This window comes from Podarcis raffonei, chromosome 12 (assembly GCF_027172205.1).
Source record: "Podarcis raffonei isolate rPodRaf1 chromosome 12, rPodRaf1.pri, whole genome shotgun sequence".
Taxonomy (NCBI): Eukaryota; Metazoa; Chordata; class Lepidosauria; order Squamata; family Lacertidae; genus Podarcis; species Podarcis raffonei.
Genome location: NC_070613.1, coordinates 55,022,356 through 55,050,251, shown reverse-complemented (window position 1 = coordinate 55,050,251; position 27,896 = coordinate 55,022,356). Strand labels below are relative to the sequence as shown.

General features: G+C 43.7%; 1 protein-coding gene across 3 annotated transcripts in view; it reads left to right on the top strand.

The window, feature by feature from the left end:
• AOAH (acyloxyacyl hydrolase) overlaps positions 1-27,896 on the top strand; it is a 92,148-nt gene that overhangs the window by 39,744 nt on the left and 24,508 nt on the right. For all 3 annotated transcript variants that reach the window (XM_053409961.1, XM_053409963.1, XM_053409962.1), the window contains exons 7-16: positions 2,423-2,493; positions 7,033-7,093; positions 7,576-7,646; positions 8,315-8,363; positions 9,945-9,993; positions 12,705-12,799; positions 17,115-17,206; positions 21,172-21,254; positions 23,931-23,967; positions 25,729-25,803. In XM_053409961.1, coding sequence (XP_053265936.1) covers positions 2,423-2,493; positions 7,033-7,093; positions 7,576-7,646; positions 8,315-8,363; positions 9,945-9,993; positions 12,705-12,799; positions 17,115-17,206; positions 21,172-21,254; positions 23,931-23,967; positions 25,729-25,803 — 683 coding nt within the window. The remainder of the gene's footprint in view (positions 1-2,422; positions 2,494-7,032; positions 7,094-7,575; positions 7,647-8,314; positions 8,364-9,944; positions 9,994-12,704; positions 12,800-17,114; positions 17,207-21,171; positions 21,255-23,930; positions 23,968-25,728; positions 25,804-27,896) is intronic.

Sequence of the window (27,896 nt, the reverse complement as noted above, 5' to 3'; positions counted from 1 at the left end):
GGGGTCCCTTTACCTTTAGGGATGCGGGAGGTGCTGTGGGTTAAACCACAAAGCCTAGGACTTCCCAATCAGATGGTCGGTGGTTCGAATCCCCGCGATGGGGTGAGCTCCCGTTGCTCAGTCCCAGCTCCTGCTAACCTAGCAGTTCAAAAGCACGTCAAAGTGCAAGTAGATGAGCGAGTGCAAGTAGAGATGAGCGCCACAACCCCAGAGTCGGCCACGACTGGACCTAATGGTCAGGGGTCCCTTTACCTTTAACCCAAGCAGATAGTACAAAAAGACCAGGGTGCTGGTTTTGCGTGCTGGCTCTGGGAGTGCTAAACATGATTTTATTGTATACACATAACCCTTGGAACCAAACCCCCATAAGATGAGGGATTACTGTATGGCATCTTATATAAAAAAAGTCTTTGTCTAGAAATAAAAACCAGGCTTTATTTTCTTTACTGCAACAATTCATGTCCCTCTTGTTGGTAACATCCTCAGTCCATCCTGTAGGTCTGCTGTGTTTGTCACATATGGGTAAATGTACGGTATTGCTTATTTTCAGCATAGCTCTTAAGGGGCTTATCATTGTTTTTAAAATATTTTGAGGTTGGGAAGTAGGACTGCATGTGAAGGCAAAATCTGGACAGCTGTTATTTCTGGTGTTAGCTGCCCTGAGCCTGGTCTTGGCTAGGAAGGGAGGGGTATAAATAATTTTATTATTATTATTATTATTATTATTATTATTATTTTGACCATTGCATTCAGGCTCTTCCATTACTGGGAAGCATTGAGCCAGAAATTAACGTATCATAAGTAACTATGAGGAGGAGTTTTTTGTATTGTAAGTAAGGTACATCAGGCACCAGCTTAAAATTAGGAATTTAGGCATGTTAAAGTTTGAGAAGAATGTTTGAATTCGTAGATGTTTCCATTGCTGACTTTCTGCACAGCTGTGAATTTGTTTGAATGCTGTTTCGCCCAGGAATTTAGAAATACAGTCGTGTTAGTTCCCGAAGGTCGCAAACCCAGAAATGACTATTCCGGTTTGCGAACTATTTTTGGAAGCCGAACGTCCAACATGGCTTCCGCGGTTCCGACTGGAGCTTCGGAAAGCCCCCCTGGTTCCCTCTCCTTCCCCCTCAGAAGACTCCTCATTCTGGAGCAGCCCCTGATCCCCTCACAGGGGCCGGGCGAGGAGTGGGCCGGGGGCTGAGCAGGGGAGGAAGGGGCCCTGGCAGAAGCGCCCCCAGAGAGCCTTCCCTTTCCCCTAGGGCAGGCGGGTCAGAGGGTGCCTCAAGGTCTCAACCCCTTTCTTCAGGCCCACATCCACCCTCTCAGACAGGCGGTCCCAAGGGGGTGGGCTCCCTTGGGAAACACTGCCCCTCCCACTTCAGCAGCATGTGGGACGTAAGCGCCCCTGGGTGACCCATGTAGGGCAGCCACTCGGTCCTCTCCTTCCACCTTCGTGAGACACCTTCACCTCGGTCAATGCCTCCTTTGGAAGAATAGGTGGTTGACCTGGCCATTGTTGAGATACATCATGTGAAATATACTTGGAGTCGAGAGTGGATTTCATGCTCTTTATTCAGCTCATAGTGGTGAGGAGGAATGGAAGTTCCCCCAGAATGTCTGCCTTATATACATTATTTACACAATGGGCCCCACGTGATTGGCTAATTCTGGGATTCTCCTGTAGGCCAATCAGGTTGCGGATTCCCTTCCACCTGGAGCTGGATTGGGTGGTTCCTGTGGACGAATCAGACTGCTGCATTCTGGATCCTATTGTTCTAGGACCAATCAGACTGCTGCATTCTGAATCCTATTGTTCTAGGTCCAATCAGACTGCTGCTGTTTGGATCCTATTCAACTCAGTACATAACACCATGGATTCCAGTTTTCCCCTATGGGAGAAGCAAACGCTGGTACTTAGCGTGATAAGTTCCTTCTCTCTAGGCAGAATTGGGACCTGCCCCCCCCCCAGGTGCTGCATGGAGGGGAGGCTATCAGATGCTGAATCTCGGAGGGTTGCCCAGACAATTAGGAGACTTTTGGTCCAGGGCCTCCTATTTTTTTCTTCCCTTCTCGGCCCATATCAGGATTATTTCCCTTCTCCCCTTCACCTGGACTAGTTAAAGGGGCCAGTAAGAACCTTTTCTTTCATGCAGTGAACAAGAGGGGCATGTTCCTTTGAAATCACTGTGTTCCTCTCCTGTTCCTTAGTTGTTCTTGTGTGATTATACAGTTACTTGCTCAGGCACGGGTTGAACGGGAGCAAGGGGCTTGTCTCTCCCCCAAAGTATCCTCAAAGTTTTTTTTTAGAGACTTCCTGCCAGTGGTGAGATGGGCAGAGACAAACCCACATCCTGGATCCCCGTTCTCCCCTACAGAGAAGGAGCTAACTGCTAAGTTCCAGTGTTTGCTTTTCTCCTCCTAGGAAAACATTCATCGGTTATCAGGCGTGTGTTCACTTCCTTTTCTGAAGCGGCTGTGTAAGAAAATCCAATCGTATGTATTATTTTCTTTTTTTAAAAAAATAAATCTTTATGCTACCCATTGATTAAAATATATTTTTAGTTTACTGCAGAAGGTACATATTGCTCAGCAGCCCAGGACACACACACACACACACACACACACACACACACACACCACTTCTCAAACAGCATAACTCCTCCCATTATATTCTCTGAGAAAGGAGATATAATCTGCCGGATAATGTTGGTGCCACAAGAGCCCTTTGAACACTTACAGATCAAAATGCTGCATTCATAGCTATGTTGTCATTTGTTCTCCATGTACTGATGTTAAATGCACTTTTAAATCTTGCTACCCGTGTTGGCTTTGTGACTCAGTTCCACTATATAGAAGGCCTAGAAGCTGGAAATCTGTTAATAGCCACTTAGTACACAGGTTATTAGTACACAGGTTAGGGACGTGGGTGGCACTGTGGTCTAAACCAAAGAGCCTAGGACTTGCCGATCAGAAGGTCGGCGGTTCGAATCCCCACAACGGGGTGAGCTCCCGTTGCTCGGTCCCTGATCCTGCCAACCTAGCAGTTCGAAAGCACGTCAAAGTGCAAGTAGATAAATAGGTACCGCTCTGGCGGGAAGGTAAACAGTGTTTCCGTGCGCTGCTCTGGTTCGCCAGAAGCGGCTTAGTCATGCTGGCAACATGACCCGGAAGCTGTACGCCAGCTCCCTCGGCCAATAAAGCGAGATGAGCACTGCAACCCCAGAGTTGGTCACGACTGGACCTAATGGTCAGGGGTCCCTTTACCTTTACCTTTTACACAGGTTATAAGAAAACATGTGTGCTGGTGCTTCTTGAAAATGTCACTGTAGGGTAAGATTTGTGCAAAATTTGTGTAATGTTACATTTCGTGGAAATGTCACTGACTCTATATCAAAGATGCTAGTGCCAGCACTACAAAAGAGTAACTGATATTATCAAGGATGGATGCAATAAATATAGTGTGAGTTAGAGGCAATCTCTGGGTACCTTATAGTGGGGACGAACAGCCCTTTTTCATCGAGCGCCACATTCTTTTGGGGGTAGTCTCTCAGGGGCCACTTGCCAATTGTAGGTGGAGCCAAAGTCAAAGAGAGGCAAAAGTATTATCCAGAATCTTTTTCACCCTGCTTCAGTTTTCACTATTGGAAATTGGATTAGAATTTCCAATCTTGTGTCAGCCCATTCAGAAGTAAGTCTCACTGCATTTGATGGGGTTACTCTCAAACACTGGCGGAGGAAGGGGGCGGGGGAGCGCATCGCCCCTGGCACCATTGGGGAGGGGGGTACCATCGCAGCTGCCCTCCGACATGTGCCGCGCACCTCCCACCATGTGCCATGCCCCCACCTGCTTTCCGCCCCTGGTGCTGGAGCATGCAGCTTCGCCACTACTCTCAAATAAGTGTTATGGGGGGTGAATTATAAGAACAGTCCAATATAGATACTGTTCTGGAAAGCAAATGAAATTAATTCTTTTCTGACTTTAGTGTGCTAGACCATAGCTGTCAATCGTCCCTTATTTGGCGGGAAACTCCCTTATCCCAGTGCCATTTCCCGCTGCTGTCCCGGATTGATGATGTCCCTTAAATTTCCCGGGTTTCAAAGGAAGCAGCTCCTCTCCCTCCCTCCCTGCCGGCCAGGGAGGAGGGAGGCTCCAACTGTGTTGCTTGGCTGCGTTGCTCACCCAATGAGTCTAAGAACGACTGGGGGGTGGAGCTTGCATGCCTTGTGCCGATCAAATTGGCCGCGTTGCCTTTGCTCAGCGCTTCCCAGCGGAGAGGTGACGGTGGTTTTCCTTGCTGCATCCCCTTTGCCGGGTTGCTGCGCTGTGGGAACCACCGCTTGAGGCTTCGTTTGGCTGCTGGCTGGGCTTTCTGCCTTTGGCTCAGAGGGGCTCAGAAGCTGAACATACCTGTGCTCGGAATCAGATGGATACATCATTGATGGCCCGCTCACCCTTGCTGGGGGAAAGGTCTGTCTGGAGTGGGGGCATATGGTGGTGGTGGTGGGGGGGGGGGAGGAAATCCCTTATTTTGGCTGCTGATCCCTTATATTCAAGGCTGCTGGTCTCTTATTTTCAAATCTGTAAGTTGACAGCTATGGGCTAGACACACACTATATGCCAGGAACCAGCCAATTAATGATCGGACAACTGGATGGGGTTCTTTCCCCCAAGACATATAAGCCGGAAAGATGTTTATTCAAAAATCATCCATTTATTTTTATACAGTAACATACTGTCCATTCCAGTTGTTCTGCAGCTGTACCAGGAGGGGGAAAATGGTTTCAAATGTAAAAAAGGGGGGGTGAACAGAGAGGAAGGCACACTGATGGTATGCTAGAATTGGGGCAGCTTCAAGAGGTATCAGAGGCTACATAAAATGAAGTCAGGGGCTGCATGTGGCTCCTGGGCCTCAAGTCGCCCACCTGTGCCTTGTAGAAAGAAAAGGGGAAACAGGACTAAAGGAAATTATTGATTCTAATAACTCAGAGCACCTGGCAGCACAGATATTTTTTATCTTTTAACTAACACCATGCGGTTTATGTCATCTCCTTACTACATTCTTTATGACTCTTGCTCTTGATTTTAGCAGAGTAAGGAGGAAAGCTAACGGACCAAAGAAAACCCCCAAACAAAATCTCATTTTAAACAAGCGTTTTAGTGTCAGATACAGATTTACTGCATAAAATCTGTGATACTAAATCCCAGGGCTTGAGAGTGAAAATCATCCAAGTAGAAAGTAGAAGAAGCTCCCACTTGTGATAATAAAAGGATATAGCCTTGAAGCAGGTTTCTGAGGAAAAGGTAGTTTTTTCTTAAAAGCATATTTTAAGCCAAGACTTAGGTACCTTTCTGAAAACCATTTTTTCCCCCAACCTCCAGGAGTTGGGCTAATTTCATACTCTAGAGCAGGACTGGAGTATTGGCAAAACCTATTTGGTGTTTCGCAACTTTCTGACTAGTTGCAGGACCTTAGCCAGACCTAGCAGAGTACACACAGAATCCACGGAAGCAATTGGCGACTTGGCTGCAGACAGGATGGACGAAGCAGGAACCAGGAACTTGTAGTTAGGTGTTTATTATATACAGTGGACTATTTACAGGAACAGAACACGGATCTTTTGCTAGCTCTCTCTGACACGACTCACAACTCCTACACTGGCACACTGAACCACTGAACTCCAAACTACCAGTTAGTAGGCCATTAATTATCACTCCCTTGAGAGAGCTTGACCAATCAGGGAGTGGTCTCCATGTCTCTGTTATCACCAGGCAGATTTACTCCTTCAGATTGCCTTCTGGCTGTCTGCCAAACCTTAATTGACCCTGTGTGAGTAGCTGCACGTACACAGTTTCCCAACATGGAGTACCTTTGGACCTTCAGATGTTGCTGAAATATAACTCCCATCATTGCTAGCAAGCATGGCCATTGGTCAGGGATGGCAGGCAGGACCAGTAACTTAAGGCTATCATATATCCGGGTTTATCAGACCGACAAAATGGTGTCCAGGCAGATTTTAATTTGGACCATATGTCCATACTAGGGCTGGGCCGATGTATCATCCAAAACTGGTTTGAAGTCCATATTGTGATACTGGTTTGGTCATTTTTGACCTGGCAATATATCACAAATCAGTGTGTGTGTGTGTGTGCGTGTGTGTGTGCACACTATGGAAAAATCACAATGTGGGGAAAACCTTGAAGCCAACCAGTGCCTCTACATAGCTCCATCCTTATTTCAGACTATGATACAGTCAAACCTCTTCTTACGTCCGCGTCCTCTTGTGTCCATTTCACCCAACATCCACGGCAAACCCGGAAGTAACCGGTGGGTTTGCCGCCATTCGCGCATGCGCAGAAGCGGGCAATCGCCGTCTGCGCACAACGGCGCCTCTCCTAGCAACCTGTTTCGACCTCCAGACGCACCTCCAGAACGGATTATGGTTGCAGGTAGAGGTTCCACTGTATATCAGTATATTCCAATGTTTAGCTGGTGGTATATCAAGAAGTTGAAAACCAGATTATCGCCTGGCCCTAGTCCATACCTACGAGCTGTTCTCCATCCAGAAAGTGATGTTCTCCTGAGCTAGTGCCTATACTTATATGGAACTCCACAGTTACAGTGCCAAGGATGAAGGAAAGCAAGAACGAACTATCTGTAATCCATACATGTAAGGTAGCTCTGACCGCCACTCCGCTTGGATAAGCTATGTGAAAGTCACGTGTGCAAATGTCGATCAACAGAGGCTGATGTGCACAGTGATCACCAACCATCTTGCTCCAGATACATGTAAATGTTGTCCTGGTGCTCACAATGACAAATGTGCTTAGTTTAATATCAACTCCTAGGCCAAAGAATGAAAACTGTTTTTTCCCCCCCAAAGTTCTTTTCCATATATAATAACAATTGCTTGCAGAATAGATGTGTGTATGTTAGAGCTGTTAATGGTGCAGAACTGATAAGCGGAACTCTTTATAGCAGTGTTTGCAAAAAAAATGAAAAATGTTTGTGAGCGTTGTGTTTATCCTTCCAGACTTATCCGTAGTAAGTTACCTTTCGAAGACCTTGATGGAGATAAATTTAGTCTTTATCCGGTAAGTAAAGTCATATGCCAGCAACAAGATTCTCACAAGAGTCCCTTCTAGTATCTATAAAACCCATCACTTTGTAAAGTAGTAGTCTGAGACTGTGGGGTACTCTCTATTATTTTGAAATATTGTTTCCTTTATGGCGAAGAAAAATAATTATTCCTTTTATATTCTTTCTGGAGGCTTGGCCATGGAAACACATTGCCCAGAGAAGCAAACTGCTCTGCCAAAGAGTGTCATGTTTATTGAATTATTAATAAAACATGAAGCAAACTTATATGAAAAAGTATTAAAATCGTCAGGGTGTCTTATTTCTGCATGAAAGTAAGCAGTGTGTCATTTTTTTAAAAAAAAAGCAGCTGGGGGGGTTGGTTTATGAATCTCTCTCCCCCTTCTGCAGTTAGATTTTTATTTTAGATGTTTAATGGTTGGCTGGAAGGGGGCGGAATTACAACGCTACACTTTTCTTCATTTCTCTTCCTGGTTAGACCTTAAGAGGATATCACTGGAGAGGCAGAGACTGTGACGATATCCAGGCCTCTGTGTATCCTGGCAGACGGTAATTTGGGTGGTTTAAATTATTCTCTCTTGTTAGGACAAATCACTTCTTTAGATATTATATTATAGCTTCAGGTTTCCCCAATAAAATGGGTAGTTTTGTGGGACTCCAAATGGTTTGCCCTTGAGAAGGTCTGCATGATATACAGAACTGGTGGGAACTGGTGTAGAGCGGGTTTAGATAGTCAGGATAGCCACATAGCAGAAACATAGCTTATGCATATCCTGAATTGCTATCTATTTATTTTCATAAAGTATATTTTATTTATTATAAAATATTTTAATGCTATTTTTTGGCACTGAAACACTCACAAAAACACACAACATCATGTATCATAAAGAACAAACATGTATCTCTTTTTGGACTTTGCTGTTTTCCCACACAGTTATGTTTAAAAACTTTTTTCTAAAAATTCTTGAGCGTTTGTTCAGGGCTTCATCCATTAGCATCAGTACTTTACATTGATCGTCTTGATGCTGGGGCAGGTGCTGGGGAAAAGCATCTGCTAAACATGGTGTGAAGTTACATGACTTCACACCAAAGTGAAAGTCAGCATTCTGGTGGAAGCTCTGTGTGTGTGTGTGTGTGTGTGTGTGTGTGTGTGTGTGTGTGTGAAACATGCCACCTTAACCCATTTCTGAAATGTATTAATTTCCTTTCTATTGTAGCCCTGATAACTGGGATGTAGATAAGGACTCCAACTGTAATGGAATATGGGTGAGTCGTTGGAGGTTATATTTTGACATTTCCCACAGATGTTCAATTCCGATTTTGGAATCTGCCTATGTGAGTTTTTACTTCATGTGTTTTCAAAAGAATAGACTTCCCCAGATTAAGAATATGTCTGTAATGCTTCCACAGGTATTACCTTGGGGCCAATCTTACCTTTAAAAAACTGCTATGAAAGTACTTCTAACTCTTTTGGATAGTGAAACTGTCTTACATAAGTAATCCTTATTTCAAAACTCGTGCATTCATGGGATACCAAAATGCAACAAGGGGAGGGTAAAAACCTGGTTTATTTTATTTCAGTGATAGATCTAGGAATCCTTGACACATGGCAAACCACTTATGAAAATGAAGAGGATTTCAAAAGGGCTTGTGAAATGGCCTTGGGATTTGCTGTTCAAAGAAAGAAAACCTCAGAGAATTACTGGGTCCTTGAGTGCATCTCTTTGGATGCTAGAAATTGTGTTCATTACTACTGCTGCTGCTATTACTACTGCTGCTGCTGCTGCTACTGCTACTACTATTGTTGATTTATTAAATTTGTATACCGCCCTTCATCCAAAGATCACAGAATGCTTTACAACAGAAGAATACAAAATGAGAATACAAAAGACATAATAAAACACAGACGAAAACAAAGCAGTAGCCCCCCTCCCACAAATACATCTCAAAAGCCATAGAATGCTAATCAGCTGAATGCCGGGTTGAAGGGAAACATTTTCGTCTGGCCTTCGAAGATATGTGACAAAGGCCACTATTTATGATACAATTATTTCATTATCAGGATTTTGATTTGGTCGTTTATATTTTTGGTTACTTACATGCTCATATGTAAGCCACACTGAATAATTTTTGTTTTAATTTAGATTAGTTTTATTTATCTATTACATTAGGAATCGGGGACGTGGCTAGCACTGTGGTCTGAACCACTGAGCCTCTTGGACTTGCCGTTCATAAAGTTGGCAGTTTGAATCCCCGTGATGGAATGAGCTCCTGTTGCTTTGTCCCAGCTCCTGCCAACCTAGCAGTTCGGAAGCACACCAGTACAAGTAGATAAATAGGGACCACTGAGGTGGGAAGGTTTCCCTGCACTCTGGTTTCCGTCACAGTGTGCCGTTGAGCCAGATGACCCGGAAAGCTGTCTGTGGACAAATGCCGGCTCCTTTGGCCTGAAGCGAGATGAGCACTGCAACCCCGTAGTCGCCTTTGACTGTCCAGGGGTCCTTTACCCATTTTTTCCACCTACATATAACATGTCTGGCTCATGCTATCCCTTTGTGTATAATAAAAGGAAGCCTCTTTGCCCATTCCTGCCATCATAGAAAAGTGATCCTCAGCTACTTGGGTCCCCCAAGTATTCATGTTGCTACTGCTCAACGTTTTCTAACAGACTGGGCTGCCTGCATTTCATTGTGTTGCTGGAACAATTCCTGAAAGAAAAGGTGAATGTGCAAAACTTAATTGATGCTTCTCCTCTCTCTCTCTCTCTCTCTCTCTCTCTCTCTCTCTCTCTCTCTCTTTGTGTGTGCGTTCAGCTCCATGAGTTAATTTTCTTTTCTCATCCATTAGGGTGTTGATCCAAAAGATGGCATCGCCTATGAGCAGAAATTTTGTAAAGGTAATTTCTCTAATTTTAAAATACAGCTGAGAATATTGATTGCAAATTGCCCGATTCATTAAAATAATAATAATTCTAAAATATATTATGAAAAACAAAACAAAGGGAATGTATGAACATACTACAAATGAGGGTCATCGGTACAATCCTCGTGTTGTTGTCAGATGTGCTGATTCCTTTTGAAAGCCAAGCTCAGGGAAACCAAGCTCTGCAGCTGGGAAGTTAATTGGCCTGTGGTACGGGTGTCACAGGACACGGGTGGTGCTGTGGGTTAAACCACAGAGCATAGGACTTGCCGATCAGAAGGTCGGCGGTTTGAATCCCCGCAACGAGGTGAGCTCCCATTGCTCGGTCCCCGCTCCTGCCAACCTAGCAGTTCAAAAGCACGTCAAGGGCAAGTAGATAAATAGGTACCACTTCGGCGGGAAGGTAAACGGCGTTTCTGTGCACTGCACTGGCTCGCCAGAAGCGGCTTACTCATGCTGGCCACATGACCCAGAAGCTGTACACCAGCTCCCTCAGCCAATAAAGCGAGATGAGCACCGCAACCCCAGAGTCGGCCACGACTGGACCTAATGGTCAGGGTACCTTTTCCTTTACTGGTGTCACAATGGCTCCCACTCCCTACCCCAGGGCAGTTTTGCTTTTTGAAAAAAGAACAGTTTCTGTTTAAAGGCACTATATAAACCTTGTTTCACATTATAATAGGCAGGAAGAGCACTTTAAGTGTGGAAGAGAATCAGAGCTGTCAATCAGCCAGCATTTAAATGGAGGCTCACTTATTTTAAAAAGAAGCCTTTGAGTGTCCAAATTTATTCATTTTCTTATTGCAGAATTAGTTACCAGTAATTCTGCAAGAGCCAATATTCCTGGGTTATATTATGTCGTCATAATCTCATGCATTTTTAGAAGGAAGCTGTGAATGAGTCTGTGAAATTGTGAACTTGATTTCTGGAGATTAGGATACTGCCTTTCTGTCCTGCTGGAGTGATGCAACTGACAAGAACCCATGGCAGAACTTAGACCGGATGGAAACTGGCTGAGGCAGACATAGTTGGTTGGGTGGGCTGAGCTAAAAGCAGGGGTGCCGACTCCCCCCCACACACACACATGGGGGGGGTGCATCACGTGACACTCAAGCACTGGGCTGGGATGCAAGTGTGTCCTGCTGTGATGCCAGCGTTTGTGTGCTGGGTAAGGAGGAGGAGGCGGAGCAGAGCCACAGGATTTTTGGGGGGGCCAATCCCCCTCCTTGAAAATTTTGGGAGGGACTGAAGACCCCCTCAGTTCCTACTCTCCAGCGTGCTTGGCTGAAAGAGAAGCTCTATAGAAAGAGTTGGAAATTATTATTAATATTATTATTATTATTATTATTATTATTATTATTATTATTAGCCCACCCATCTCTGGGCAGCTTCCAGCAAAATATTAAAATAAAGTAATGCATCAAACATTAAAATCTTCCCTGAACAGGGCTGCTTTCAGATGTCTTCTAAAAGTCTGGTAGTTGTTGCTCTCTTAGACATCTAATGGGAGGGCGTTCCACAGGGCGGGTGCCACTACTGAGAAGGCCCTCTGCCTGGTTCCCTGTAATTTAACTTCTCGCAGTGAGGGAACTGCCAGAACTCATAGATCTCATGCTTCTGAATTCATATAAACAGCCTTGTTCTTCTGAATTCCGCTTCCTATTGCACATAACAATATGTTATTAATGTAATGTTGTTGCTGGCAGTCGTGGAGTTCTTTTACAGAGGCAACAATGCCACGTAGGCAGTATATAAATTAGCCCACAGCAAAGCTCAAAACTGTGCACTTCCCAATCAAACACAAATTGATCTAATGGTGGTGCCTGCACATGATTGAAATCACCCCTGAATAGGACTAACATGGACCTTCCACAAAGTCTATTCTTGTGCCACCACTAATGTTTAGTAGCTGCTTGGCAAACACAAAGCCAGTTAGTCATTAAGGAGGGAGCAAAAGTTATACTTCTTCCCGATTTTAAAAAAGCCAATTTCTTTGAACTGGTTCTCAGGACACCGTAGGCCAAACTCCAGCTTAGGGAGCAAGTTTTCTAGGTCTCCAGAACTCTTTATGTTACTCAAAGCATGCTAATAAAGATGTAGCCCAATTGTGGATTTGGGGAGGCATTTTCTCTCTCTTGTGGACTAGGACGACTGCCTTGCTTTTTATGCGCCCTGAAATTGCAAGAGATGTTATCAGGCACCATCCATCTTTAAAGGCTGGGTGCAGTGAAGCAGTCAGTGTTTATGAGAAGCTTGTAATTTTGCCCTAATAGACCAAATTGAGAGCAATGCTCTCAATGCCCTGATTTCACTAAATGTTCCACTTTTATTGAACGTACTGCAGATAGTAAAAATTTATGTTGCTCCCAGCAGGGTCCACTTTAAAGTACCAATTCAAGCTTTAAAAGAAGCCTAATAGAAATTGGTCTAATTTAGCATGCACTTTTTGTAAACTTGATTGATGTGTCCATTTATTTTCGGTTATTTATAGTGCAGAGGAAGTTAAAAATCTTATTTTAGGTTTGGAAATGAGCACAAATGGCCAAATCGTTGTTTTGATTGCTCTTTGTGTGCTGGAACTGCCGTGTGGATTTTCTTAATGCGGTTGTGCTTTGTGCAGCATACGGGTTTGCAATGCGAGGAAAAAATAATTAAGCTTTTAAAATTATTAATTGTCTTCCGTAGGCACAGAGTCCAAGGGAATCATTTTGTTGGGGGATTCAGCTGGGGCTCATTTTCACATCCCTCCTGAATGGGTGACAGCATCGCAAATGTCAGTGGTATGTCGTTTCAGCTGGTCATTGTACTGATCTCAGTTGGCCGTCCTATAATTCACTTTCTTCTCTATTACTAAGGGTGTCCATTATAACTGTCCTCTATTATAAAGGGTGCCCATTGAGTGTCTATATATTTCTGGGGATGATCACTTTCAGCCACTGCTGTAATAATCATGGGAGGTTTTCAAGATATATTAAGAAACCAGAAACTCTTCTTTAGAAAGGAAAACATCTTCTCAGTTTATTAGTACCATGGATGTGTCTTGTTCTTCCCATCTTGGTTGGTTGGTTAAAATTATTTATAACCTGCTCTTCTTTCATCACACAATCCCAGAGCAAGAAACAACATTAAAATACAATAAAGCCATATTGCATTTAAATGCAACTTAATGTGAAAGCAGACAATATACTAACATTGTAACTACAGCAGCCAATAGGTGGGGGGCACCAATTTAACCAAATGCTTGGTTGAAATATCTACGGTTTTACCTCGTGTCAAAGCTCCATCAATGTTGGTGCTTCAGAGAGGAGGGCATTCCAGAATTGGGGTGCCATTATTGAGAATGTGCTCTCACAAATCAGCACATACTGTATCTCAGAGAAGGGGCATCGTTCAATGACCACAAAGTCTGGGCAGGTGTATAAGGAAGCAGGTGGTCTTTCAGGTATCTGGGTCTTTTAGCCATTATAGCTTCCCCCACAAGTAATCACACCTCTGTTCTCATCTCAGATGTTCTTGTCTTCTGCTGTGCTGACAACAGTAGAATTACTACTTATCGCTAGTGAAATGTTCATCATTAGGGTCAGTAATAAATATTTGCAGGAGCCGTTGACAACAGTGCCGTAGGCAGAAGACAGATTTGTGGGAAGCCCTTCAGCCAACATTAAGAGAACCCTTACGCCCTTCTGGTTTGGAAAACGAAAGTGTCTGTCATTCAAGAGACCATGATGTTTGCTTTGCAGCCAAACATATGAGACAAGGAAAAGATGCAGGAGTGTGCTCTCAAATTGTTTATGTGTCAGCTGTGTTTTCTTGGGGCGCCCTATTCGGTTTGAACCAGGTCAGTAACAACAAATAGGCTCATAGCCACCTTGTGCCTGGAGAAATCAGACTGTCCCATAACCACCATTATAACCATCTGAATAACATGTTCAAGAGACACCACTCAGCCCTCCAGAGAGGCTTTCGAGGGGTTTCAGGGGGGAAAGGGCACAGCAAGTGTCCTTTCTGTGAAATTCCACTTGTCTAAAGTAAAAAAATAATAATCAGACAGCAGAACTATGCAAAGCCCTGGTTAACGACAAGCAATTAATGTTCATATTTTACGGGTGAGGGACACTAAGGGATTAGCCTAAGGCAAGCCAAGGCAGAGTGTTTTTGTTTACTTGCAATTTTACTTTTTGTTATACAGTTGGGAGTCAGAAATGGTTGCCAATCTACTGCTAATCATCTAGGTAAAGCAACTTTCTGCCCACGACCACCACATGATGGCTTAAGAAGTGCTATTGATTTTCTTCTAGAGAGAGAGAGAGAGAGAGAGAGAGAGAGAGAGAGAGAGAGAGAGAGAGAGGGAGAGGGAGAGAGACTGAGAAAGGAACTACCCAAGTGGCTTATTGAAAACTTCAAAGGGAAATTGGGAGGGAAAACTGCAATGCCAAAAGTAAATATACAGCACCAATAATTATTGCTGCATTGTGGGCAGCATTCAGATTAAAAGCCACATTGTTTGCAGTTTTAATTTTCTCTTTGGAGAGCCTTAACTGATTTAAATATTCGAGATTGGCTGTTGTTTTTCTTCGTTAATGCTTTATGAAAAAAAATGATTATAGGAATCACACTGATGACAGAGCAGGGGATGAGCATAATAAATCAGAGGCAGTGATAATTGAGATGATCATGCCTAATAAATGTGGTAACAATACTCAGGATAATGACAGTAATGACAATGAAGCATGAAAGTGATGTACTCAAGCTAGCGTTTTAGATTGTGTCAGCATTTCTTTTGTAAATCTTGGATGTTCACGTTTTTCAACTTCTCCACAAGTATTTTTCCTCAATGTGCAAATGCCTTGTACAGTATTTTGAAGCGATGCCGAGTCCTCAAGGCTTAGACCTACCTCCATGCTCTGATCTCAGCCTTCCCAGTCCTCTTTTCCCCTGATCCTTATTAATCTGCGGGACTCAGGAAGCTGTGGCTGAGGTGGGGAACCTCAGGTCCATGAACCAGATTTGGTTGCTAGGGTCTAAGCTGAGCCCTGAAATCTAGCTTAAATGCCAAGACTCAGTACAGTGGTAGAATCCTAGAATCATAGAATGATAGAGTTGGAAGAGACCACAAGGGCCATCGAGTCCAACCCCCTGCCAAGCAGGAAACACCATCAGAGCACTCCTGACATATGGTTGTCAAGCCTCTGCTTAAAGACCTCCAAAGAAGGAGACTCCACCACACTCCTTGGCAGCAAATTCCACTGTCGAACAGCTCTTACTGTCAGGAAGTTCTTCCTAATGTTTAGGTGGAATCTTCTTTCCTGCAGTTTGGATCCATTGCTCCGTGTCCACTTCTCTGGAGCAGCAGAAAACAACCTTTCTCCCTCCTCTATGTGACATCCTTTTATATATTTGAACATGGCTATCATATCACCCCTTAACCTCCTCTTCTCCAGGCTAAACATGCCCAGCTCCCTTAGCCGTTCCTCATAAGGCATCGTTTCCAGGCCTTTGACCATTTTGGTTGCCCTCCTCTGGACACGTTCCAGTTTGTCAGTGTCCTTCTTGAACTGTGGTGCCCAGAACTGGACACAGTACTCCAGGTGAGGTATGACCAGAGCAGAATACAGTGGCACTATTACTTCCCTTGATCTAGATGCTATACTCCTATTGATGCAGCCCACCTCAGGTTAAGTACTTAATTCGTTCCGGAGGTCCATTCTGAACCTGAAACTGTTCTTAACCTGAAGCACCACTTTAGCTAATGGGCCTTCCGCTGCTGCCGCTGCTGGAGCACAATTTCTGTTCTCATCCTGAAGCAAAGTTTTTAACCCGAGGTACTATTTCTGGGTTAGCGGAGTCTGTAACCTGAAGCGTATGTAACCCGAGGTACCACTGTACTGGAAAACATAAAGCACTGTGCTATTTGCTGCCACAGGCGAATGATGTCCGCAGCTGGTGTGGGGAGGACCAATAAAATGAGCACAGGAGATTGGTATTGGGTTGAATTAGGCCGCAACTTTATTGATTACAGGTAAGAGTAGGTTTGCCTAAGGCATTGGGTGTGTATTCAGCATCAGGCAGCCCACATGCTGCCTGATAGTAACCCAGTGAGGTCGACTGGGGAGTCAGGTGCCATGACCCCACACAGGCTGCCATTGGGAGAGGTGTATTGGCCCATCAGTCCCTTTGTGGACTCCCGGACAGAGTCACCCCTTTAACGGGGTACCCACACGACTAAGGATCCAGCCCAATGCCTTTTCCACCAGAGTTGTGAAAGTTTCTATGAGGTAGACAGAAAGCTGCAAGATGGCTAATTTGCTTGCAGGGGAAAATCCATCCCTGGCCCCAAATGTGGCAACCAAATAGACCGTATCAAGGTCCTTTCGCCAACTTGCCCATGTCAGGATGGGCCCCTAACAGACTGGGTGGATGGGTAGAAAATCCTGCAACAGTCAGCAAAGAGGGTGTTCTGCATCTGGCTGCCATTTTGAATATGTCAGGGGCAGGCAGGGCACAACCCCTGTGTCCCTGACCTGATTGGCCGTGCAACCCAGGCTTGCTCCAAATGGAGGGTCCAGCATGGTTCCACAGGAAAATGGTAGCCCTCTGGGAAGGGCCATAGCCATAGCTGTGCTGTGTAGCAAACACCGCTCCCCCCGGAGCCCTACAGGGGTGGGGCCAGATAAGGATCTGGCCCAAAAGGACAATAAAGGTTACTCACCCCTTAGATAGTGCTCAGGATAGCACCAAGCCAGGAGGGCAGCCTTACTATACTCAAGACATAGCTGATCTCTAGGAATAAAATCTCAAGGGAAGGGGTTTGTGATTAATCCCTCCTCCCAAAAAGAAATACATATATTTTCCATGTCTGATCTATAATTCTTGATAACTATTTAATTTGTTTATGGCCTATAGCTGTGTCCTATTAACTGCATTTAAACTGCTTGAACTTCATATTGCATTAAAAGCTAGTGTGAAAAGAATAACCAAGTTTATTGCCAATGTTCTGGGCATGGAAGCCCATTACTGAAACCCACCATGAGACGATTGGGTGAAGGGCAAGTACAGAAAATAAAACCCATCCTGATTTCTTAATCTCTTTTATAGAAGGCATTTTCCAACCTTCATGAGGCTTTTGCCGATGAGCTCGACTGGCCTCAATTTTCTGGAGCAACCGGATTCCTCAACTCCACAATTGGGTGTGTAAGCTAAGTCACCAGAATCTCAGGAATGAATGGTTGTGGAGAAAATGTTTTGTGTTCAGATGGAAGTTCTGGAGTGTTGCCATGCTCTCTGCTTCTGATGTTTCCTAAAAATTATGATTCTCCCATTCCACAATAAATGCATATGCTAACACATTGTTTCATGGTTCCCAGACCAAACTTTCTTCTTCGTTTTCCTTCATACTTACCTTCAAGCCCAAACAACACAACTGCAGCACATAGATCCATCTCCCAGCGAAAGCAAGGGTGGGAAGCTGTGCTTTAAAGGGATGCACAGCTGGACTGCAGGCGTTTGTGTGTGTGTGTGCTTTCTCTTCCCCCACTCACTGTCTTTGTCGCTGCAGCTCCCCTCCCCCAGGCAGTTTCTTTCAATATGAGCTCCCTCCTCTTAATTATTGGAGAGATAGTAGAGGGGAATCCTTAATGAAATCCAAAAGCTTCAGCCCCTTGACTCCACATTTTTAGTCAAATCATGGTCCTTCTGTAAGCCTCTAAAAACAATCACTTTGGAGTGGTGTGTCACAAAAGGTCAATTATTCATTTCGGATTGTTGTAATCTACTCTGGAATCCGCTGGTGAACGTGGGTGGGGTTGTTGTAATAATAATAATAATACACTTCCGAATTTTCATGAGGGCTTAAAGAAAAATCACAAAGTGTTGTGGAAATGTGATTAAGATTTAAGATTGGGGAAATGAGAAGCTGAGCAAAACTGAAATTGGCAGATTTGTCCATTCTTTTTTCCACATGTCAATTCTGACCCTGCTTAAACAAAGTATGGCAGCTTAAATTAGTGGTTTTCATCCAAATGGTAGTTTTTGTTCCCAAGAGTAATTACCTTCGAAATTCAGCTCCAACTTAATTACTTTCCATTTGTTTCATCCTGATGTTCTTCCCCAATGTCACTGTTCTGAAATAGCCTCTATTTTTAATCTGTGGGATCTATTATTCCTTCTGTTCCCAAATCTGTCCACTTGTCTAAGATGACAAAGCAATGTTTAGAGACAAGGTTTCCTTGGTTCAACTGTCTCCTAATTATTTCTTTGCAATTGCTAAGGCAGTTTTGTTAATGTTCCATAAACTCCTGATTCCTGGGCAATTTATCTTTCTTACTTCATAAGACTGTTTGCCCCCATCTCCTTTTCAATCATATAAAAAGCTAGGTTTTTCATTCTTTGTGTGAAGAAGGATTTATTGGGAACAAACAGCATCGTATATACCGTATTGGCCTGAATATAAGCCACACTTTCCCCCCCAAATTCTGACCATGAAAATTTAAAGTGCAGCTTCAATTTGTGACCTTACAAAAATTGGTTTTTACGATATCGCTGCTAAAACAGACATACGGTAACACAGAACAAAAAAAATATATTATTGCTGATTTGTGAGCTTGAGACTGTTGTGCAATTACCGTAATTCTAATGTCATTCATTGCTTTCCCCGTATTTTACAGTGCAGTAAAATACAGTGCAGTATTGATATTTTATTTGCATTTACGGTGCTACGAACAGGTGTTTAACCCACTTGTGGGTCCTCTCTAGTACCTGTAGGATTTTCTTCTACATTTGCCATTTACGGGTGTGAGTGCCTGCAGAATTTTAAGGGAGTGGTTTATATTCAGGTATTGTCTTTTTTTCTTCCCTCCCCCCCCCCAATTTTTAAGTTGTGGCTTATTTGCGGGCACGGCGTATATTTGGGCCAATACTGTAGATGTTCTATTGTTTGTTTAGGAATTGTGATTGTCTAGAGTAGTTATTATACTTTCTAAGAAGTGGGGCTGTCAGATATAAGAAACTATTTATAAGATGATCCAGACTTCTTAGTGATGCAAAGCTTTTACAGTTTGGACTTCACAATTTCACCCTCATTTTGGCCTCAATGTGAAATAGCAGTGGCATTGCTTAGTCTGGGTTTGCCTGACTGCTTGGAGAAATCAGCAGTGGAGTAAACCAGTGCTTTTAAGCTTTTCTGTTCCTTGAAAAATGCATCCTGAAAATCATTTCCTTTCTGTCTCTCTTGATTCTTTATCTAGATTTTTTTAAAGCTTCCATACCCCTAAAGGTTCAGGGTAGAAAACGACACTGAAGTAGAATCCAGTGTAGCACTAAAGTAATCATTCTCTCAGCATAAGGATTTCTGCTTGCACAAGGGAATGCTATCTCCCTCTCCTCTCTCACGCACCCCCTAAATATGTTCTGGGGTTCTCCCAACCCTCTGGAGTAGATTTGGGGAGGGTGTGTGTGCACACAGGAAGCAGAGGGAGGAAATTCCTGTTGTGCAAGCAGAGATCCTTGAGGCTCATAGGTAAAATGCTGCCCACAGCATCTAAAAATCAATGAATTTATCACCTTTAAAATATTAGTAACTGTAAAATAACCCCCTAGTAATTCCCTGCTCACTTGTGCCCACTAAATGCTTATATACAATTTCTGGAAGATATTCAGGTTTCTCCTCCATCAATGGGAACAAGCCATCTGTTCTTCCTGGATCCTTATTGCCTTATCTCACAATTAATAATGCCCAAAGGGAGATATAAGCAAACAAGCCTAGTGCATTTATTGACCCTCCCCAATAAGGATAAGTGAAGGTCCAACCTGCAACAGTAGTGCCTGTCTTGTCCGTGGTCCCTGCTCATGGTTCATTTCAGGTGATGTGTTGAGAACCAGAGTGATGCAGAAGCTAGATTGTTTTGTGTACTGCGCCCAAACCCTGGCTGTGCTGGACAAACCATTGTACAGCTCTTCCGATGGAAGCAGTAGACTTGGTTTATATCCTTCCACTAATAGCATCCTTTTCCTCCAAACATCCCTTTGTAAGCCTTGGATAACAAAGGAATCGTGAAGTTGCTCCAAGAAGTTTCCAGAAACATCAAATGTACAAACACGGCACCCTTGATTGTAAGTTGTAGATGTAAATAACTTGTGGTTCTAACATTTATAAATACGGTGCGTCACTATGCCCTTTGCCATGCAGATGGAGTGCAGGTGAGATTGCAACAAAGATAAAGCAGTTGGTAGATACAGTGTGGAACCACAACTGAAACTTGGCTTTCAGTTCATTGCGCAAGTGCAGCATCTCAGCAGTGTTAAAGGCCTTTGGGCTAGCAGCCCCCAATATAATCAACAACAGATCTTTTCAGGGAGATCCCATCTAGCTCTTTTGCTCTGGAGCCAAACACACATTTGGAATGAGCAATCACTCCAGTAAATAACATCCAGGTCACAGGCCTTGTGCCTTTTTTGTTTGCTAACAGCACTGACTAAGGAATTTGTTCTCTTCAGGAGATGTTACAAAAGTACTGCAACACCAAATGCCGTGGTACCTCGGGTTAAGAACTTAATTCATTCTGGAGGTTTGTTCTTAACCTGAAACTGTTCTTAACCTGAGGTACCACTTTAGCTAATGGGGCCTCCCACTGCTGCCGTGCGATTTCTGTTTTCATCCTGAAGCAAAGTTCTTAACCCGAGGTACTATTTCTGGGTTAGCAGAGTCTGTAACCTGAAGCATCTGTAACCTAAAACGTCTGTAACCTGAAGCGTCTGTAACCCGAGGTACAACTGTATCATCTTTGGTTGCCTTGCTTCCCAGTGTAGAGTGATCAGAGCTATCTCCCAAAACTTGATCCCCACCCCAACTTAGATAAGAAAATGTAACTCCCCCTCTTAAAGGGACATGAACATGTGATCAATCCAGGTATTTCAGCTCAGCTCTGAAACTCATGGATTGGCCACTGGACAAGTCATTATCATGCCAACCCATCTCACAGTGTTGCCATGAGGCTAAAATGGGGGTGTTCTATCAAGACCATTTAGTCATGAAAGCTCCTCTCCCCAAATAAGTGACCTGAAAGTCCTCTGCACTGTATCTTTGCAATTCTTGATCTGTTATTTTATTTGCATGCCGTGCATTCACTAAACCAGAGTTTTGTTATCTTTGTTTCAGAGGCTGGACAGAGTCGCTGTACCTATATTTACGAAAAAGAAACCGCTGCAACCATCGAGATTACCAGAATATTTCCAAAAATGGTACCTTGTTTGGTCTTCACCAACACCGGTGCACATTCATTCACCATAAGTAGAAGCTGTTGAACAGCAAGGCTGGGGGAAGGGGACCATTTTGAATGCAGATTGAGGATACAAACCTCATCCTTCTTGTTTCTAGAGAAGGCACATAGAGCACTGCATGCAGAAGGCTAAGGCCCAGGTTTAATTCTTGTCATCTCCTGGTAGGGCTGGGAAAGACCTCTGTCTGAAACCTTGAAGAGTCACTGCAACTCATATAAAGACAATACTGAGCTAGACTGAATCACTGGCTCAATCTAAGAAGGTATCCTATATTCCTATGGCTGGTTGGCTGACTAGCTGGCTAACTATTAGCAAGCACACAAATACGTAGGAGTCAGGATTAAAAACAACAACAACATATTGCCTAGAATCAGCATTCAAATATATCACTGGACATAGTGGTAAACAGACACTGGTAAAAGGTAAAGGGTAAAGGGACCCCTGACCATTAGGTCCAGTCATGGCTGACTCTGGGGTTGTGGAGCTCATCTCGCTTTATTGGCCAAGGGAGCCGGCGTACAGCTTCCGGGTCATGTGGCCAGCATGACTAAGCCACTTCTGGCGAACCAGAGCAGCGCACGGAAATGCTGTTTACCTTCCTGCTGGAGTGGTACCTATTTATCTACTCGCACTTTGATGTGCTTTCGAACTGCTAGGTTGGCAGGAGCAGGGACTGAGCAACGGGAGCTCACCCCATCATGGGGATTTGAACCGCCGACCTTCTGGTTGGCAAGCCCTAGGCTCTGTGGTTTAACCCACAGCGCCACCTGCGTCCTAACAGACACTGGTACTCATACTAAAACATTGCCATTGAAGTTTGCTGGACACACCAGCATCTTCTTCAGCAACGTTTTCTTCTCATTCTTCCAAATATAGATGCACTGGCTGGGACAGATTTTTCTTGTAATTAATTCATGCCGCTTGATAGTTCAGGAAACAAGGTATAACGCCTCAGACAGGCAGCCTTCTGCTTATTGAAAACGCTGTACCCTGGATACATATGGCTTGAGCTGCAAATAACCACATATAAGCTCCAAGAATGATCAGCTAGTCTTCACTGATAGAAAGCCTGTCCTCCGCCTGATTATTTTCAGCTCATTCCAGGGTACTCGGGGACAGGGTGCCTTCAGCTGTTCATGTCTTCCTAGCATGTGTGATTGATGGGGAGCCGCTTTCTGAACTCATTTCCCCACGTCTCAGGATAAGGTTTCTCACCTGTACTTTTATCACATTCTGTGATGATGTGTTTTGTCTTGGATCCGAATAATGTAACTGTTAATGAATGTTCTGGCCCATTGAACATTAGGAAGGCAGATATTTCACGGCAGCCATTGAGTACCATTGGAAGCAGGAAAACGTTGTCTTAATCTCGGCTGCCTTGGGGAATCCTAGTTCACCTGGAGTTTCTTTGCAACTTTAAATTGTTATTCCTTCTTTATGGTTTGGCAGAAGCTGGGACTGAACAACGGGAGCTCACCCCGTCGCGGGGATTCAAACCGCTGACCTTCTGATCAGCAAGCCCAAGGCTCAGTGGTTTAGACCACAGCACCACCAGCGTCCCTAGCAGTTCGAAAGCACGTCCAAGTGCAAGTAGATAAATAGGTACCGCTCTGGCAGGAAGGTAAACGGCGTTTCTGTGCGCTGCTCTGGTTCACCAGAAGCAGCTTAGTCATGCTGGCCACATGACCCGGAAGATGTACGCCGGCTTCCTCGGCCAATAAAGCGAGATGAGCGCTGCAACCCCAGAGTCGTTCGCGACTGGACTTAACTGTCAGGGGTCCCTTTTTCTTTATGGTTTGGAGGAGCAAAAAGTTCATTCAACAATAAGATAAGGTTCACAGCCAGACTGTTCTAGCATACAAGTCTAACGGTATCTTTTCTCATTCCCTGCCAAGCTTCTGTCTGGCTGGCTACCTCCCCATCCGTTCATCCATGACTGACTTGCAAACATTCAAGGCCTTCTAGGGCAATTGGCATCAATCATGTTTGCCATGGCTTTTCAGCAAAATAATTGGCTGCAGGTAGCAAAATACATTTGCAGATGCAAAAATGTGCCTTGAGAATAGGTGGTGGACAACTTGGGGCTTTTGTTTCCAAAAGCTGATAATCAGGGAATGCTTATTACGGTCAGTGTGATATAGGGTGAGAGATTGTAATGGAAAGGGGTAGATTCTACCCTGTATCTTCAGTTTACGGTGATCTGAGGCACCATAGTTTCTCTCAACTGATTCCCTCTTGTCCTTTCATCTGCCTTTCCTGTCTGCCATAGTCAGCAGTACTTTGGGTTTGCTGCATAACCGCTGGGGCGAGATGGGTCACGTGACCTGGGGAGGGGGTAAGCAAATGAGAAAGTGCCGCCTTACCTCTTGCTTGCCTGGTTGATGTAAGGCTGCAGGGAGGGATATCTGGGTTGCTGCCTGAGAAGCCTAGTAGGTTATGGGAAGTTGGCTTGCTTCAGTTGGGAAATAGTAGGTCCAGCTTTCCAGCTGGACATGATCCCCCAAAGTTAATCACAATTCACTCAAATCTCACCAATTTCAAGAGGACCTTATTTCATCAGATGTTTCATGCCTTTCACAAGTCTTGTTACTTAAGCTGTGCTAAACTCTCTTTTATTCATTGCCTTTGATCATCTAGGTGGCTCTTCGCAAAACGTCCTAGAGCTTGTCAAGAGGTAAATAGTTAATGGGGGATTTGAGCTATTTGATCCATAGTTTAAATAGCTAGCTGCAGGACAATGCAAGGCCCCAGCTATGCCACCATCACTTTGCTACTCGAAAGTCCAAATGCACTATGCAAACATTCAGAGGCTGAGATTCCATTTGGCTAACATGACAATAGTTGTTGCTTGATGTATCCTCCATGAATTTGTCCAAACTTTTTCATAGTTAATGTTTTAATGTCTAATATGTTAAATCCATCCAAACCAGTGGTTTACATCTCCGAAGTAGCTTGAGAGTTCCTTTGCCTAAATCTATTTGGGGAAGGGCTATAGCTCAGTGGTTGAGCAACTGCTTGAACCAAGGTTCAATCCCTGGCATCTCCAGGTTAGTCTGAGAAAAGCTGCAGCTTGAATCCCTGGAGTACCACACAGTTGACAATACTGAATTAGATGGCAGCGGTGCCAACTTGAATAAAATATTGGGGGGGCAGGTAAGCCCCACCCCACACAATCGATCACATGACATGGTGCACACATTTTAATAATAATAATAATAATTATAATACAGTGGTACCTCGGGTTAAGTACCTAATTCATTCTGGAGGTCCGTTCTTAACCTGAAACTGTTCTTAACCTGAAGCACCACTTTCGCTAATGAGGCCTCCCGCTGCTGCCGCGCCGCCGGAGCACGATTTCTGTTCTCATCCTGAAGCAAAGTTCTTAACCCGAGGTACTATTTCTGGGTTAGTGGAGTCTGTAACCTGAAGCGTATGTAACCTGAGGTACCACTGTAATAATAATTTATTTATACCCTGCCCATCTGGCTGGGCTTCCCCATCCACTCTGGGTGGCTTCCAACAAAATATTAAAATACAGTAATGCATCAAACATTAAAAGTTTCCCTAAACAGGGCTGCCTGCAGATGCCTTCTAAAAGTCTGGTATTTGTTCTCTTTGACATCTGGTGGGAGAGCGTTCCACAGGGCGGGTGCTACCACCGAGAAAGCTCTCTACCTGGTTCCCTGTAACTTGGCTTCTCGCAGTGAGGTAACCGCCAGAAGGCCCTCGGCGCTGGACCTCAGAGTCCGGGCAGAACGATGGGGTATGACAGTGATAATGCCCGTCAACTTTGGAGGCCCTGGGCCCCACAAATACTTTATTGGGGGACAAAGACCCCTTGGCCCCTAGGAGTTGGCTCCTATAACTGGTGGTACCAGGTCCCTATTGGGAAAGCTGTGTATATGTCATAGCATTTCTCATAGTAAACATGCACATAGTAAGTACATGCTTACTATGAGAAGCTGCTGTGTTAAAGAAAAACTAAGTGTCCCTCCCATGGCACAATGGGTGAGTGCGTCGGCTGTTAACTGGAAGGTTGGTGGTTCAAGGCCACCCAGGGATGGCTTTGGGCAGGATCCCTTCCAACTCTACAATTCTTTGATTCTATTATTCTCATTGTCATCACCAGTTGTCATTGATTATATTGATGAGCCGTGTGATCTTAAAGCCTCATCTACTTGCTGTAAACCCTTATAAAATTATATTGCATTAGTAAGTTCTGTGTAATAGGAACATACTGTATGTTGTTATAGAGGGAAAGAGAGGGTTATATCTAAGTCATACTCAGAGTAAACCTACTTAAATCAGTGGACCTAAGTTAGACATGCCCATTTAATTCATTGGATCTGCTCTGAGTTAGATACAACCCAGAGAGAATTGTTCATGCTGTGAGTAGAATTTTAAGACTGAGTTTTCGTTTATCTTTTATTTTCAGCTTGGCAAGGAGTCAACAGTTTGACAAGCCTGCAATAGTTATCTTTTCAATGATTGGAAATGACGTCTGCAATGGGTAAGGTTTTAAGAAAATATAACATTGGGTATATCTCCATTACACTTAAACTAATTTAATAGTCATTCCCCCTTCCCAGAGAACTCCGGAAATTATAGTTCTCTAAACAAGAATATGTCCCAGCGCCTGCCAACCTAGCAGTTCGAAAGCACCACCGGGTGCAAGTAGATAAATAGGGACCGCTTACTAGCGGGAAGGTAAACGGCGTTTCCGTGTGCGGCTCTGGCTCGCCAGAGCAGCGATGTCACGCTGGCCACGTGACCCGGAACTGTCTCCGGACAGCGCTGGCCCCCGGCCTCTTGAGTGAGATGGGCGCACAACCCCAGAGTCTGGCAAGACTGGCCCGTACGGGCAGGGGTACCTTTACCTTTTAAAACAAGAATATTGAGGTTTCTCAGGGGAGGGGGGAATGTACAGCGGTACCTTGGTTTAAGAACAGCTTAGTTTATGAACAACTTGCATTAAGAACGCTGCAAACCCACAAGTAGGTGTTTTGGTTTGTGAATTTTGCCTTGGAATAAGAACATGTTTCGCTTCCTGTTGAGTGTGTTCCATTTGTAAATTGAGTCCCTCACTGCTATGGGAAAGCAGGCCTTGGTTTAAGAACACTTTGGTTTAAGACTGGACTTCTGTAACGAATTAAGTTCGTAAACCAAGGTACCACTGCATGTAAAAAGCATGATAGTTAAACAGGTGTAAAAACCAATATATGCAGGGCACATTTTAATTATCATTTGTGTAACATCCTTGATAGAATTATCTGGATCTTGTTGGTGTGGGGACACACAAGCGCTCATGTGTACATTCTGGTATATTTAAATTGTTCATGCATGTATGCATTCTACTGTTTTTATAACTAAATTGTTTACTTCTGCAGAGAGAGAGAAGGTGGAGAGATGGGGAGGGATAGTTTATGACTATTTTTTCAGGATGTTTCCTGGCTATGGCATTTCAGTCATTTTGTTCTGCTGAAATACCGCTACTACTTTTTGTTAGAAAAATTACTCTAACGAACAAATCATCAAACTAAAGTAGTACTAAAGACAGTCATAAACAGAAATAGTAAAGCTACAAGATAATAAAATAATAATTGTAATAATCATAAAAAGCTTTAGAAAGAATGAGTGGCATAAAATATATTCTATAGTGGAATACAAGCTTAATATTTGTATCCAGATACACCAAATATTCATGAATGTTCCTAAATAAACTCATATTTAGTGGGAATGTGCCAACCAGGAGATTGTTTGGTTATATAAATGACAGGCAGCCCACAAATGGAAGCAGTTTAATAATAATAATAATAATAATAATAATAATAATAATAATAATAGTAGTAGTAGTAGTAGTAGTACTGAGGTATTAGTTACCATTATAGAAGATTTACATTGTGCAGTGGTTTGCTTCTATGTCAAAAGCTCAATATTGTGAGTCTAAATAACTAGTCAGTAGTGCTTGGCATTGGCTGAGTTGCAGTGTACTTCCATGGTATCGTGAATGGAAATAAATGAAGGAAAAATAATACGAAATACCAAGCTCTTGAGTTCACTATACAAAACTTAGAATGGAGTATCTAATCCTGTTGTGTTTCTTTCACCCTCACTTGGGAATATTGACATTTAAATAAATGGCCTGTGTTGATGCCATATTGTCCATTTGCACCATTAATGTGACAAGAGGAGTTTTTGTTTTGTTTCTTTTCAGACACAAGTTCCTACCTTACTCTCTCCCTGCAGTATCTCACAAATGTTACTCCAGCAAGTTGTGCCATTAATTCTTCCTTGCTTTGTCTTTCTGTTTGTCTGTTTTTTATTATTCTTACTTCCATTTGGATGGTTTTAGTATGCTGTTAGTGCCTAAGTTTTGAAACTGCATGAGTTCCACAAGAATCCCAGACCTTTGTATCAGAAAGAGAATGCATCTTATTCTGCAAAAGAATGAAACATTAATGTTTGCCCTTGTTCAAGTCTAGCTGTGGTCTCAAGGGAAACTGTTGGCTGGTTCCTGTTACTTTTCATGATGATAACTTCCTTTAAAAAGGCACTGGGATAAATCTGTTGGGAAAATAGTACTGGGAAAAGAGGGGGCAGGGG